The 17008-nt window shown below is 41.8% G+C and overlaps 1 protein-coding gene across 4 annotated transcripts in view; it reads right to left on the minus strand.

The window, feature by feature from the left end:
* The window catches only part of CTPS2 (CTP synthase 2), a 249215-nt gene that overhangs the window by 139876 nt on the left and 92331 nt on the right, over positions 1–17008 (minus strand). For all 4 annotated transcript variants that reach the window (XM_073565279.1, XM_073565278.1, XM_073565276.1 and 1 more), the window contains one exon: positions 6640–6734. In XM_073565279.1, the coding sequence (XP_073421380.1) occupies positions 6640–6734 (95 nt within the window). The remainder of the gene's footprint in view (positions 1–6639; positions 6735–17008) is intronic.

Genomic DNA, 17008 nt, shown 5'->3' on the forward strand with positions numbered 1-17008 from the left:
CTATGTAGGAGTATTCTCACATACAGTATATACTGTTACCCCTATATAGGAGTATTCTCACATACAGTATGTACTGTTACCCCTGTATAGGAGTATTCTCACATACAGTACGTACTGTTACCCCTATATAGGAGTATTCTCACATACAGTATGTACTGTTATCCCTATATAGGAGTATTCTCACATAGAGTATATACTGTTACCCCTATATAGGAGTATTTTCACATACAGTATGTACTGTTACCCCTATATAGGAGTATTCTCACATACAGTACATACTGTTAGCTCTATATAGGAGTATTCTCAAATACAGTATATACTGTTACCCCTATATAGGAGTATTCTCACATACAGTATGTACTGTTACCCCTATATAGGAGTATTCTGACATACGGTATGTACTGTTAGCCCTATATAGTATTCTCACATACAGTATATACTGTTACCCCTATATAGGAGTACTCACATACAGTATGTACTGTTACCCTTATATAGGAGTATTCTCACATACAGTATGTACTGTTAGCCCTATATAGGAGTATTCTCACATACAGTATATACTGTTACCCCTATATAGGAGTATTCTCACACAGTATGTACTGTTAGCTCTATATAGGAGTATTCTCACATACAGTATAAACTGTTAGCTCTATATAGGAGTATTCTCACATACAGTATGTACTGTCAGCTCTATATAGGAATATTCTCACATACGGTATGTACTGTTAGCTCTATACAGGAGTATTCTCACATACAGTATATAATGTTACCCCTATATAGGAGTATTCTCACATACAGTATGTACTGTTACCCCTATATAGGAGTATTCTCACATACAGTATGTACTGTTACCCCTATATAGGAGTATTATCACATACAGTATATACTGTTACCCCTATATAGGAGTATTCTCACATACAGTATGTATTGTTACCCCTATATAGGAGTATTCTCACATACAGTATATACTGTTACCCCTATATAGGAGTATTTTCACATACAGTATGTACTGTTACCCTTATATAGGAGTATTCTCACATACAGTACATACTGTTAGCTCTATATAGGAGGGAGTATTCTCACATACAGTATATACTGTTACCCCTATATAGGAGTATTCTCAAATACAGTATGTACTGTTACCCGTATATAGGAGTATTTTCACATACAGTATGTACTGTTACCCCTATATAGGAGTATTCTCACATACAGTATGCACTGTTAACCCTATATAGGAGTATTCGCACATACAGTATATACTGTTACCCCTATATAGGAGTATTTTCACATACAGTATGTACTGTTACCCCTATATAGGAGTATTCTCACATACGGTATGTACTGTTAGCCCTATATAGTATTCTCACATACAATATGTACTGTTACCCCTATATAGGAGTATTCTCACATACAGTATATACTGTTAGCCCTATATAGGAGTATTTTCACATACAGTATGTACTGTTACCCCTATATAGGAGTATTCTCACATACGGTATGTACTGTTAGCCCTATATAGTATTCTCACATACAATATGTACTGTTACCCCTATATAGGAGTATTCTCACAAACAGTATGTACTGTTAGCCCTATATAGGAGTATTCTCACATACAGTATATACTGTTAGCCCTATATAGGAGTATTCTCACATACAGTATGTACTGTTAGCCCTATATAGGAGTATTCTCACATACGGTATGTACTGTTAGCCCTATATAGGAGTATTCTCACATACAGTATATACTGCTAGCTCTATATAGGCGTATTCTCACATGCAGTATATACTGTTACCCCTATATGGGAATATTCTCACATACAGTATGTACTGTTACCCCTATATAGGAGTATTCTCACACACAGTATATACTGTTACCCCTATATAGGAGTATTTTCACATACAGTATGTACTGTTAGCCCTATATAGGAGTATTCTCACATGCGGTATATACTGTTAGCCCTATATAGGAGTATTCTCACATACAGTATGTACTGTTAGCCCTATATAGGAGTATTCTCACATACGGTATATACTGTTAGCCCTATATAGGTGTATTCTCACATACAGTATGTACTGTTAGCCCTATATAGGAGTATTCTCACATACGGTATATACTGTTACCCCTATATAGGAGTATTCTCACACACATTATGTACAGTTAGCCCTATATAGGAGTATTCTCACATACAGTATATACTCTTAGCCCTATATAGGAGTATTCTCACATACGGTATATACTGTTAGCCCTATATAGGAGTATTCTCACATACGGTATGTACTGTTAGCCCTATATAGGAATATTCTCACATACAGTGTGCACTGTTAGCCCTATATAGGAGTATTCTCACATACAGTGTGTACTGTTAGCCCTATATAGGAGTATTCTCACATACAGTATATACTGTTACCCCTATATAGGAGTATTCTCACACACAGTATATACTGTTACCCCTATATAGGAGTATTTTCACATACAGTATGTACTGTTAGCCCTATATAGGAGTATTCTCACATGCGGTATAAACTGTTAGCCCTATATAGGAGTATTCTCACATACGGTATGTACTGTTAGCCCTATATAGGAGTATTCTCACATACAGTATGTACTGTTAGCCCTATATAGGAGTATTCTCACATACGGTATATACTGTTAGCCCTATATAGGAGTATTCTCACATACAGTATGTACTGTTAGCCCTATATAGGAGTATTCTCACATACGGTATATACTGTTACCCATATATAGGAGTATTCTCACACACAGTATATACTGTTACCCCTATATAGGAGTATTTTCACATACAGTATGTACTGTTACCCCTATATAGGAGTATTTTCACATACGGTATATACTGTTAGCCCTATATAGGAGTATTCTCACATACGGTATGTATTGTTAGCCCTATATAGGAGTATTCTCACATACGGTATATACTGTTAGCCCTATATAGGAGTATTTTCACATACGGTATGTACTATTAGCCCTATATAGGAGTATTCTCACATACAGTATGTACTGTTAGCCCTATATAGGAGTATTCTCACATTCAGTATGTACTGTTAGCCCTATATAGCAGGGCTGTGGAGTCGGAGTCGGAGTTAGTTTTGGTTGGAGTCGGAGTCGGTAGAAATGTACCGACTCCGACTCCAGCTTTAAAAAAAATGTATTAATATTTCATAATTGAACTTTCATATGAATTTATAAATGTAACTCATATATGTTCTATCAAACTATGAACAACAGTGATAAGCAGTTCTGCTGGAGATAGAGACATTTCTTACTTCTTATGTGTCACTGTTCTCCACTGCCCTTATCTAATCTTATACTTGGTTAACCTCATGCTGCCCCAACCCCCCTACTTACAATGTATGAAACTGAAAGTGAAAATGTGTTGCAAATTCTTAGTAGTAAAGCTCCTCCTCTAGACTAGATCATACTAGGTGTGCGTCTTCCAAGCATCTCACAGCTGCCTGCTACTCAGAAGAGGAAGACTGTAAAAAGTATTATCCTTTCAACAAACTTTGCATCAGTTAACTGTGAGTACATGAGGAATAATAACAGTATTACTGACCACTATATCAGTTGTACGACCTGGCAATAATTTTATACAATTGTTTTTAGGAAAAACAATTGTCATTTGGATTGTGAATGCAGAATTAAAAACCTGAGAATGTCAAAGAAGCATCACATTAAATCAGCTGGATTTGAACATTTCACCATCACTCAAGATAGAAAACATTATGTCTGTCAGTGTATGACAAATGATCCAGACGAAAACAAATGCTGTGAAGCCAAGATGAGTGCACATTCAGGCAAAGATAAAAATGATCCTACCAGAGCTTCTAATCTAAAGAGACATTTACAGCGCTTTCATCCAGAAGTACTGAAAGCAGTGGATGAGAAAGACTGCATCCAAACCAATGAACCAGTGCCCAGCTCTTCCAGCCAAACAAAGGAGCAGAGAACTTTGCAGCCATCAGTTGCAAGATATTTTGTCAGTGACAAAGTTACTGTGACAATGACAGTAGATACATTTAAAAAACAGATCATAGAGCTTGTTGTAAAGGATAGTGTGCCTATTTCATTATTTTCACGACCAGCTTTTATGTGTCTGAATGGGGAAATGGCCCGCAAGCTTGGTGTTTCTCTGGAGAGAGAGAGTATTAGAAAATTAGTAATCGAAGAAGGTTTTAAACAAAAGGAAGAAATTAAAAAAACTCTCAAGGGACGCTTTCTGTTTCTTAAAAAGGATGCCTGCACATGTCACAGAGTGAACTATTTTGCCATCAATGTCCGATTTGTTTGTGACAAAAATGAAATAGTTACCAAGACATTGGCAGTAAAAGACACCAAAGCTCATCACACCAGTGAGTTTCTCCAGGTCTTGGTGGAAAAGGTTCTGCAAGACTATGAACTTAAAAAAGAGCAAGTTCTTTCTGTCGTAACTGACAATGCTTCAAATATGATAAGTACTATTAAGCTAATGAATGAGAGTAATGATGGTGACCAGCAGCTAGAAGAACATTCTGGGTCCACAGACACAGAAATGTTTGAAATAGAGGAACACAGTATTGTAACTGAGGAGCAAACTGAAGTTGCTTCAGATGAACAGCAACATGATAGTTTAGATGATCTTGTTGAAACTGTGTCAATATGTTCTTTCATTCATCACATGCGCTGTGTTGTGCATACGCTACAGCTGGCTATAAGAGACAGTCTGCAAGAAGGACATGCTGCTGCACTGATTGGCAAGGTGAGAAAATTGGCTACTGTTGCCAGAACCCCTAAAGTTGACTCAATTTTGAAGAGACGTGCTGGAAAAGGGGCAATTATTGATCAAGCCACACGATGGGGCAGTACTTACTTAATGATTCAGCGCTTGGTTGAACTGAAAACCTTTCTTGTAGACATGGCTAACCCTCAACTGACGCTAAATGAAAGTCAGTGGAATCAGGTGACTGAGCTGGAAAAATTGCTAGAGCACCCATTTACAGCGACTAAAAAATTACAAGCAGAGGACTTAACTCCAGGTATTTTCTTAAAGGAGTGGAAGAACCTGATGTTTCGCCTGTCCCAAAGAGGAGGGTTAATTGCAAGTGGCATTACTACATCAATGAAACGGAGAGAGGAGCTACTATTACAAAATAACATTCTTTTGGCAGCTGTTTATGTAGACCCAATGCATCGGATTCTTCTAGATGATCAACAGCTAAGTAAAGGAAAAGAAGCTCTGTTTGAAATAGCAGTAAGGATGAAAGGGTTGCAGAACAGTCAGGAGGAACAAGAAGAATTTGGTCGTCCTGCCACATCTTCACCCTCATCATCAACTGATGAAGAATTTAATTTCGAAAAAAATTTGGATCACAAGGACCGTGCAAAGCGTTCCCGCATAGAAGAAGAGTCATCCCCATCAAGGAACACAGCCAGTACATTTCAGCAGAATTTTTCATGTGCACTAAAAGAAATTGAGAAATTTGACCGTTCATCAAAAATAACAGTGCAACAAGCGATTCCTCTGTATCCTGACATTGTCAGAGATGTTGCCCGAGTGGTTACTGCTTTGCCACCAACACAAGTTAGTGTAGAGAGGTTGTTCTCTGCTCTCAAAATAATTAGATCAGATTTGAGGGCATCCATGAAGGAGGATCTGACAGAGGCAATACTTTTTCTGAGGACAAATTTATAGATTTCTTCTTATTAACTGCATAAAAGTGTTTATTGCATATTTACTTACAGTTTAGAAAAGTTTATAAAAGTTATTTGCTATATTCTAATTGTATTCTAATAAATGTAGTTTTTGCTCTAAGTGGTCTGATTACTTATATGATGGTGAGAAACTGAATAAGCACGATATTTAATATTTTACAACAGTAAATTTGTTGTTATGAATTGGCCATTTATGAAGGAGTCGGAGCCGGAGCCGGAGTCGGAGTCGGAGCCGGAGTCGGAGCCTGATAAAATCCAGGAGTCGGAGTCGCAACTGTGGCTTACCGACTCCACAGCCCTGCTATATAGGAGTATTCTCACATACAGTATGTACTGTTACTATTAGTCCTATATAGGATTATTTTTGCTGTCAGATGAGATAGCAAAAACCTGCTGACCGTTTCCCTCTAACAATTGATAGAAGCCAGATAAATAGTCCACCGGCCTCGTGGACACGTTTTTTTTCAGTTCTATGTGTTAAGCATGAAACTGTATCAGAAACAGACGGACAATGGATTGATTGAAGAGACATGAATAAAGCAGACACTAGATGACCAGTACTGATCAGGGCACTGTACATCAGATGAACACTTGTCACTAAGTGATCGATTATTTTAGTGCATAAGGTCATGTTATTGTTACAGTATATTTCCTTCTCAAACGTCCTTTTCTAATCTTCACCTACTATAGAAACTAAATCTCTCTACCGGTTCATCTCCTCTAACAAAACAAGTCTTAATCGCTCTTCTGCCCAAGGTCAGTCAATTGTCCGCTCATCTCCTGACTTGTAATGAGAAAATCTGCTTCTCTATGAAGTGTATAATTCATCTCACAGACGCGCTAATTGCCATGAACCTCGGCGGCACACTCCTGTCCCATCACATTGACTGCACTTGTCCGCATCATATTGCTATTTCTGGAGCCAGCTGTACCTAGGAAGGGAATCTTTCTTTCTCTGGCCCAGGTGATTGCTTGAAGTTTTCCTTCGGTTCCTCGTGATCCAAATCCACCAGGAACCAATATGCCCCTGGAATTAAAAGAGGCACTTAAAAGAGCTGTAGAAAATCACTTTACAGAATGACTGCAATTTACTCAGGAGGCAACCAGAGGAATACAGAGGGGCCGTAAAGCCACACAGTATCTATGGGTGGAATAGGAACTCGTTAGGGGTATATTTCATCTTTATTACCAAGACACATTTTTCAATTCTGACTGGCGCCACTTGATAATGTAATAAGCAAGTGGTCCATTTATAATTTGTGTTTATTTATGAAAATATTGAAAATTTGACATAAAATGTTGCCATTTTCAAACTCTGTATTTTTGTACACTTAAATCCAAGCGTGTTAATAGTTAATAAATAACATTTCCCCCATGTCTACTTTACATCTGCATCATCTTTTTAAACATATTTTTTCTTGTTAGGAAGTTAGAAGGGTTAAAAGTTGATAAGCAGTTTTTCATTTTACCAACAAAATTTACAAAACCAATTTTTTTTTGAGAGAGAATACATCACATTCAAAGTGACTTTGAAGAGCTTACGTAACAGCGAATACCCAAAAATGACATGATTTAAAAAAACTGCACCCCTCAAAGTGCTCAGAACCACATCCAAGAAATGTATTAGCACTTTAGGTGTTTCACACGGAGTTAAAGCAATGTGGAAGGAAAATCTGAAAATTTTAATTGCTCTCATAGAAATGTTGATTTTAGCCCCAAATTTTTCATTTTCACAAGGGCATCAGGAGGAAATGGACCATATGTTTCTTTGTGCAATTACTCCTGAGTACGACACTACCTCATATGTGGTAGAAAACTACCGTTTGGGAGCACGGCTGGACTCAGAAGGGAAGGTGCGCCATTTTACTCTCGCAGCACAAAATTTTCTGGAATAGATAGCGAACACATCATTTTTGCAGAGCCCCCAATGTGACCTCATTTTGGAAACAACACCACGCAAAAAATTATCTACAGGTGTAGTGAGCACCTTGAACCTACAGGAGCTTCACAGAATTTTATAACAGTGAGCCATGAAAATTTAAAGAAAAACATTTTTCCCCAAAATAAATGTTGCTATAGCCTAAAATGTTTCTTATTTTACAAGGGTACCTGGATAAAATGGTCCATACAATTTGTTGTGCAATGTTTCCTGAGTAAACTGTTACCCTACAAGTGTTGGAAAACTATTATTTAGGAACGCAGCAGGGCTCGGAAAGGAAGGAGCGCTATTTGAATTTTGGAGAATCGTTTTGGCTGTAATAGATTGTGGACGCCATGTCAGATTTGAAGAGCCCCTGACATGCCAAATCAGCAGAAACACACCCAAGTGATCACATTTTGAAAACTACACCTCTTGAAGAATTCATGAAAGGGTTTGGTGAGCATTTGTAACCCTCAGTCAATTAACAGAATTGTATAACATTGGGCTGAGTAAATGAAAAATGATCTTTTTTTCCAACTAAAATGTTAATTTGGCCCCAAGTTTTTATTTTCAAAAAGAATAATAGGAGAAACAGAATGGTAAAATGTTTGGCGCAATTTCTCCTGATTGCGGCAGTACCCCATATGTGTTTTAGAAGTGTAAGGGGTGATCAGGATTATAGTTGAGGCCAGAGACACTAAAGCCTCAGTGTCCCGGCCTTCCCTCACAGAAAATTGCATTTGACTCTTGAGCGTACCTGCGCCTCCAGGTTCGGGTCCCCCTGGGCACTTCCCAAGCGGTGATGGCCCGTCACCGAGGCGACTCCCAGTAATTGAAACAGAGTCCAGAGTAACTTGAACTGTTTCTTTACTGATAACTTCACACATTATATCCACAGTTGGCACATCATGGGATACACATTCAACTTTACTTGCTTCCTCAGCTTTTTCTACTTTGCTGACGCTTCCATACGACATACATCCGGACCGGACCGTCTTAGACTGCCTGCCAGTTTCCTCCTGGCATAACCTTGCCATGATGACAATTCCTTCTGCCTGTTTCGCCCCAGACTTGAAATCATCAGCCTCCTGGTTTGGTTGCCTCTAGAAAAGCATCCGACCCATCTGTACCGTTCCCTGCAAAGCTTCAACTTCCTTCTGTTCCTCACGCCAACCGACTCCCGCCCTAAAGGCATCTGCCCAGACTATGATTCGCCACATCCTATCTCCACTGTACTGGCCCACTGCAATGATGTCCAATGGCCGTGGATAATGTGGGCTGTCGCTGCTTAATGTTGCATGGCTGCCATGCTGTCCTGGGCCTATAGCCCATGTGGACACTTCGGGCACCCTGGCCCTGTCTGAACTAACTTCCCTTCTCTATCCTTAATTCCCGGCAGCCCCTCCTACACTTAACCCTATCCTGCTACGAACTCTATACACTAGAGTGCCCCCCTCTAGAGTCCAAAACAGAGTACCACGCTTTCCCTATACTATAAATGACAAACAATAAAATGCAGCATTATCACAACTATGTGCAAGTAAACGGAATAATACAATAAAACGCAAAGAAAAAACGATCGTAATACCCAGAAGGAGTAGCAATACCATGTCATACGTGGGGTAATACATGTAAAAATGTAGCAATACCAGTTAGCAAAGAGTAATAAATACAACAAGAAACATTTTTACTTAACCCCTTTACAGAAGCACAGTGCAACAGCGCCATATTGGAGTGCAGATTTTGCTGGAATACTTTGAGGGTTCCATGTCACATTGGCAGAGTGAACCCATTTTAAAAATTACACCCCTCAATGAATTCATCTAGGGGTTCAGTGAGCATAGTAACACAAGAGGTGTCACCTAATATTACACCATTGGACGGTGAAGAATGATTTATTATATTTTTACCAGTAGAATGTTGTTTTAACCCCATGTCTTTGAGTGCGCTAATACCATACATACATTTGCAGTGAGATCAGGAGAGAGCAGGGAGCAGCCATTACACATCACACTGGTAACCATTACACATCACACTGGTAACCATTGCACATCACACTGGTAACCATTACACATCACACTGGTCACCATTACACATCACACTGGACACCATTACACATCACACTGGTCACCATTGCACATCACACTGGTAACTCCCCCTTAAATTATAACAAGCTCTGGAGGCAGAGTTATCTTTCAGGCAGCATCCTTCCCAGAGCCTAAAATAGGTCATTTATATAAAGTGATAACAGATGATTCCTCAGCAACAAGGCATCTGTCTTACTTATTACTTAAAAGGATTGGTTCCGACACAGTCATCCAGGTAAAATCACAATAAAATTTTGCGATTTTTATCTGAATGATTTTCTAATTCTAAATAATTTTTAATTCTTTTAAACTGTTCTAATAAAATTTTAGAACAATTGAAAAGAATTAAAAATTAGGTTGACGCGTTTCTGGCGCGGTAATAGTGCCCGTAATCATAGGATGTTAAAAGGGAAATGAGAGCTGAATGGAAAATAATAAAATGTGGTCATATATACTTGTGTATAAGCCGAGATTTTCAGTCCAATTTTTTTGGGTTGAAAGTCTCCCCTCTCAGCTTATACATGAATCATATACCTGGGGGTCGGCGGGGGAGGGGGGTGTCAGGTCATGCTTACCCCCCCACACTTGGTGCGGACTCTGCAGCCCCCCGCTTCTCCCACAGTCTCTCTTCCTGCCTTCAGCAGTCACGTGGTAACGCTCATTAAACTCATGAATATGCGCATATTCATGAGTGTAATGAGCGGTACCACGTGACCGCTGAAGGCAGGAAGGGAGACCGTGGGAGAAGCCGGGGTGCAGAGACCATGCCAGGAGGGGGTTAGTATATCCAATATTCACCTGTCCGGGGTCCATCGCTGCTCACCGCTGTCTGCTGTGTCCGTGACGTTTAGGCAGCAGGGGGCGCGATGACGTGGTTAGTGTGCGCTGCTGGGATTCCTGTGGCGCCGACGAGCGACACGTGGACATGGGCGGGAGGACGTCAGGATCGCCTCGTCTGACAGGTAAGTAGTGAGCCCCGACCGCTGCTATGTCGCTGGTGAGATCTGCCTGTGTGGCAGCTCACTAGCGACCACTTAGCGATGTACCAGCCATCCTGACTGCGTCATATCGCTGGTCGGGATCGCTGGTGCATCGCTAAATGTGACAGTACCTTAAGGCTGTGTGCTGTTGTTTGAATACAATACGTGTTTTATCAGCAGGAGATTATCACTGCCGAACCAGCTGCTTGCCTCCTAGGCCAGCCACATCCCCAGCAGTGGTTAGCAGCTTATGGTGAATATACAATGTACACAGAAAAAGGTTAATTAGGGTTGCATGTGTGGTTAGCTTTCTGAGTTCTGCTACATCTATAGCAGAGAAAACGCTGATTGTATCACAATTGCTGCCGCAACTAAACTACAGTAAGTAACAGACTGCCCATTTCTCAAATGAGGTGGAAAAAAACCTGTTGACAGATTCTCTTTGTACTGCACCTATCATTTCCACATTCAGAGGAATCATCATTGTGTACACCATATTCGGAAAAGTTTTCAAAGTTTCCATTAAACAGATGCCTAATAGTGGAATCTAGCACCTATTGGCTTCCATAATAAAACATCCCTTTAAAGGGAATCTGTCATCAGGTTTTTGCCCTTTATTTTGAGAGTATCATAATGTAGGGGGATTGCAGAGATGTGTCACTTGATCAGCAGCTTTCTTTAGTTTCAATACATTCAGTGTTTTATCTGAAGGAGATTATCACAGCAGGACTAGTTGTCTTGTGTCAGGCAGTCCAGCTATCTGTGTAACTCTGCCCCCACCACTGACTGGTAGCTTGCTGGCAAAGTACAGGGTACACAGAAAGCTAATTAGCAGCTTAGACGGAAGCAAAATAGACATCTTTTTGGCCTCTTGCAATAAAGCCCTGTGGATAAATTTAGTGTTTATGTTGGAAGCTTCCTCAGCATTCATGCTAATCACGAAGCAAAAACGAGCTGTGTGCATTGCATAAAGGGATGCCACAAGGAGCAGTTCCTGAAATCGCCCCTCTTACAATAGGATTGTGCCCAATACCTGGCAGGCGTCCAGCAGTTACTGTCCTGCTCAGCATGCAGCAGCTCCGCTCAGTGCCCAATACACATACGATCCTGCACAATTGTTCTAAGACTGCATTCAGACGCCATCATTTAGTAGCGGACATAATCCCGTAGGCACCATTAGACTTACAAGTCTGGCAACTTTGTACTTTCCAATGAAAGACACGAGGTGCATACATATGTGGCTTATGCTCTTGGCACATTAAAGATGCACTAACATTAGTCCAAAGGATAAGCTGAGCTATGCCTGCAGCTCATAATCAGGTGACTGCTTTCCTTTACCAAACAGCATTTGAAAATATGAGACTTGCAAGTTGCTTCTTTCCTATGGGACACTGCATGATTTCTACTTTGTTAAATATCCACTAATCGGCTCCATCCCTAAACCTATTCTATTTTGCAATGTGCTGGAATCTCATCAGTTAGGCCGGGGTCACACTTGCGAGTGCAAAGTGAGAAACTCGTGCGAGTCTCTCGCCTCAATACCCGCACTGCCGCCGGCACTCGGACCGGAGTCTGTGACTGCATGTCTTTCTATGTAGCGGAGCGCTCTGCTCCGATAGCCGGAATTGTGGTACGCTCCGTACACGGTCAGACACAGACAACTTTTAAAATGAACTTTCGTTCGTGGGAAAACCCCTTTCATGTGACCGGCTTCCTCTGCCTGTAGACACGTTGGGCATCTACCGCCGGGATCAGGCGAACGATTCACTGCGCCTGCGTGGAATTTGCACAGGCAGTGTGACGGTGTTTCCGCTGGTGGAACCGTGCAAGATGCTGCGTGAGTGTGTGAGTCTGAGATTGTGAGTGTGTGAGTGAGTGTGACTGTGAGAGTGTGAGTGTGTGTGGTGCGCACTGTGTATAGAGTGTGTGTGGTGGGACGGTGTTCTGCTGGTGGTACTGCGCAATAGGTTGGTACCAACAGCAGTTTCCATATTGAGACACCCATCACTTGGGTGTCCCAATATGGTGGTCGGTGAACTTCCTCCGCTGGGAATTCTGGGATACGGTGACATCTTGACAGAGCAGGAAATGAAAACATTACAAGGCAATTATATAAATAGATACATGTACAGTAATTTGCACACACACTGTACTAATTGTAGTTGTCACAGACATCTGTCTATCTACCCATTCTATATGTACAGTGCCTTGCGAAAGTATTTGGCCCCCTGGAACTTTTCAACCTTTTCCCACATATCATGCTTCAAACATAAAGATACCAAATGTAAATTTCTGGTGAAGAATCAACAACAAGTGGGAAACAATTGTGAATTTGAATGAAATTTATTGGTTATTTTAAATTTTTGTGGAAATTCAAAAACTGAAAAGTGGGGCGTGCAATATTATTCGGCCCCTTTACTTTCAGTGCAGAAAACTCACTCCAGACGTTCATTGTGGATCTCTGAATGATCCAATGTTGTCCTAAATGACTAATGATGATAAATATAATCCACCTGTGTGTAATCAAGTCTCCGTATAAATGCACCTGCTCTGTGATAGTCTCAGGGTTGTGTTTGAAGCACAGAGAGCATCATGAAGACCAAGGAACATAACAGGCAGGTCCGTGATACTGTTGTGGAGAAGTTTGGATACAAAATGATTTCCAAAGCGTTAAACATCCCAAGGAGCACTGTGCAAGCGAACATATTGAAATGGAAGGAGTATCATACCACTGCAAATCTACCAAGAGCCGGCCATCCCTATAAACTTTCATCTCAAACAAGAAGACTGATCAGCCAAGAGGCCCATGATCACTCTGGATGAACTGCAGAGATCTACAGCTGAGGTGGGACAGTCTGTCCATAGGACAACGATCAGTCGTACACTGCACAAATCTGGCCTTTATGGAAGAGAGGCAAGAAGAAAGCCATTTCTCAAAGCTATCCATAAAAAGTGTTGTTTAAAGTTGGCAACAAGCCACCTGGGAGACACACCAAACATGCGGAAGAAGGTGCTCTGGTCAGATGAAACCAAAATCGAACTTTTTGGCAACAATGCCAAACGATATGTTTGGTGTAAAGGCAACACAGCTCATCACCGTGAACACACCATACCCACTGTCAAATATGATGGTGGCAGCATCATAGTTTGGGCCTGCTTTTCTTCAGCAGGGACAGGTAAGATGGTTAAAATTGATGGGAAGATGGATGGAGCCAAACACAGGACTATTCTTGAAGAAAACCTGTTGGAGTCTGCAAAAGACCTGAGACTGGGACGGAGATTTGTCTTCCAATAAGACAATGATCCCAAACATAAAGCAAAATCTACAATGGAATGGTTCACAAATAAACGTATCCAGGTGTTAGAATGGCCAAGTCAAAGTCCAGACCTCAATCCCATCGAGAATCTGTGGAAAGAGCTGAAAACTGCTGTTCACAAACGATCTCCATCAAACCTCACTGAGCTCGAGCTGTTTGCCAAGGAAGAATGGGCAAGAATTTCAGTCTCTCAATGTACAAAACTGATAGAGACATTCCCCAAGCGACTTGCAGCTGTAATCGCAGCAAAAGGTGGCGCAACAAAGTGTTACGTTAAAGGAGCCGAATAATATTGCACGCCCCACTTTTCAGTTTTTGAATTTCCAAAAAAATTTAAAATAACCAATAAATTTCGTTCAACTTCACAATTGTGTCCCACTTGTTGCTGATTCTTCACCAGAAATTTACATTTGGTATCTTTATGCTTGAAGCATGATATGTGGGAAAAGGTCGAAAAGTTTCAAAGGGCCGAATATTTTCGCAAGGCACTGTAGATTACTGTGTAATCCATCTCTTCTATCCTGTCGGCCCCTGCAGTGATTTTACAGAACACGGCAGATGAATTGTCGGCTTTTCTTGTATCTATTTATGCAATATAAATACATATATATATGTGTGTGTGTCACTGACATCTATATATGTATGTATTCTATGTGTATATACAGTATATACTCATGTATAAGCCTAGTTTTTCGGCACATTTTTTGTGCTGAAAATGCCCCCCTCCCTCGGCTTATACAGGAGTCAATTGTCCCACAAAGCTGGGGAGGGAGGGGGAGCGGCGGAGCAGCAGGTCACAGAGTGCCAGGAGCTGGTGGCTGTGGCTACAGCCTGTGCCGCTGCTTATAAGAAATTAATATCCATTTCTCTTATAACGTGCACAGTGACAGCTGCAGTCACAGCCGCCGACTTCCAGAAGACATCCGATCCTACTCACCCCTCCAGCGTGCCCTCGTAACATCTCGTTGGTCCCGACACTCTCACAGCATGCCGTTGGTGCTGAATTCCTTCAGCTCTTCCTGTGCTGAGCGATCACGTGGCACCACTCATTAAGGTAATGAATATGCATGCGTCTCTACTCTCATAGGCGTGGACATTTCAAAGTCAGATAAATCTCTTTTTTGGCCTGTTTAGCCTGAGGAAAACGAGCTGCCTAATAATTCTGAACACCTGTTACAAAGGGTGTTGATAACCTTAGGCTAGAGCTAGAATGAGCAAGTTTCTGTTAGGGCTGGCGGAACACACCAAATTATAAAATAATAGTAGATGCGTTCGCCAACCGGGGTCCACCGTGCAGAGGTGGTACGCTGCTGCTAAGTAATGGCGGACGCACAATATGGCGGTAAAATGACAGAACACAAGCGGGTTAAACGCCACCCGGTGTGCACAGGGCGTACTCTGTTGCTTCACAGAGTCGCCGAACCGCTAACACAAATGCCGAGCCTGTTCAAGCTCACAGACCTCAGCGAGATGCACGTTCGGTATATGGTCACAGGACTCTGGCCCAGGACACAGGGTTAGCGTCCCTCTAGACCTACCGTGCGTGCGGCGTCGCAACCGCGAACGCCAATGACTGCTGAAGACTGCAGCGAGGCGATAGACACTGCCGCGGTACCATAGGGCCCTATAATAGACCACACTATCGGACGCTAGAACAGTGGAATGATATGCACCGTGGCCTGTAGCTAGCCACTGGCTGACGCTGACTCTATCTCTAGTTCCCTATCCACACACGTAATATCCAAGGGAGGGGAATCTTAATGAGTCATTCACCAGTTTCATGCATCCGTCATCATTCACACATGTAGCAACTAGAGTCTATACTAGCACATGGCCGAGTGGCCATGCGAACCTTTTATAGCTGAGACCTTCCGGAAGCTTCCAGATCCCTGTGATGGACCAATCAGATCTGGAGAAGGACCTGTGCATGTGACTCCCGATCTCCAATGGGATATCATTCCATGAGCATGCTCAGTGGAGCAACGGAAAGACTTAGCCTCTTGAGTGGCCTGCTGCTGAGCAGCCTGCGTTGCTATTGGTAGCCCAGAGGTGGAAGCAGCAACCAGACCCACAAAGCTGGTCTGCTTCAATAGGGTTACCTTGACGCGGTGAAGCAGCTTGGTATACATTTTTTTGCAAAAAAAACGTATCGACTAAATACCCTGTATTTGTTATCATCTTTTCATCAGCACTTGCTGACTACTGTTATATGTTTTACTGCAGGATATTTCTGCACAATTGTCATTCTGTGCTCTCTGTTTGTGTTTGAGTCAGTGGGTGGTATGAACAGTGTCCTACCGACTTGTTCATATGTGTGTATGTCACATGTGTTTTTAATCCAGTTTTTTTCCGTGCCTATGCATGATTTGAGAGACCCCACCCCTCTCTTGTGTGACATGTACATAACGAGCTGGCTTACACCACGTGCCCATACTAGGAAGCGGCCTATCTTTATCCTGTTCATTTAGACACTGTTCACATGTTCAGGTTTTAAATACATTAGATAGGGACTGCTTCAATAGGGTTATCTTGACGCGGTGAAGCAGCTTGGTATACATTTTTTTGCAAAAAAACGTATCGACTAAATACCCTGGATTTGTTATCATCTTTTCATCAGCACTTGATGCCTACTGTTATATGTTTTACTGCAGGATATTTCTGCACAATTGTCATTCTGTGCTCTCCGTTTGTGTTAAAGCTGGTCTGAGCAGAGCGTCGGGAACGACGAGACTGCTGAGCAGGGTCCTCTGCGGCCGAAGGAGAATGGGAGACCGCTGAATGCAAGGCTCTAGATTCCTGCTGTGCAGTAGCAGGAACCCGACGCCTAACAATACCCCCCTCCTAGGGCCCCCTCCCCTGAGCCTTGCTGCGCTCAAATGCCGCAATAAGGAGCGGGGCGTGGATATTCTCCACAGGCTCCCAAGTCCGAGCCTCTGGACCATGATCCTTCCAGTCCACCAAATAAAAATTTTTTGCCACGCACCACCCTGCATCCT

This window comes from Dendrobates tinctorius, unplaced genomic scaffold (assembly GCF_039654945.1).
Source record: "Dendrobates tinctorius isolate UK_male_01 unplaced genomic scaffold, ASM3965494v1 ptg000016l, whole genome shotgun sequence".
NCBI classification, from domain to species: domain Eukaryota; kingdom Metazoa; phylum Chordata; class Amphibia; order Anura; family Dendrobatidae; genus Dendrobates; species Dendrobates tinctorius.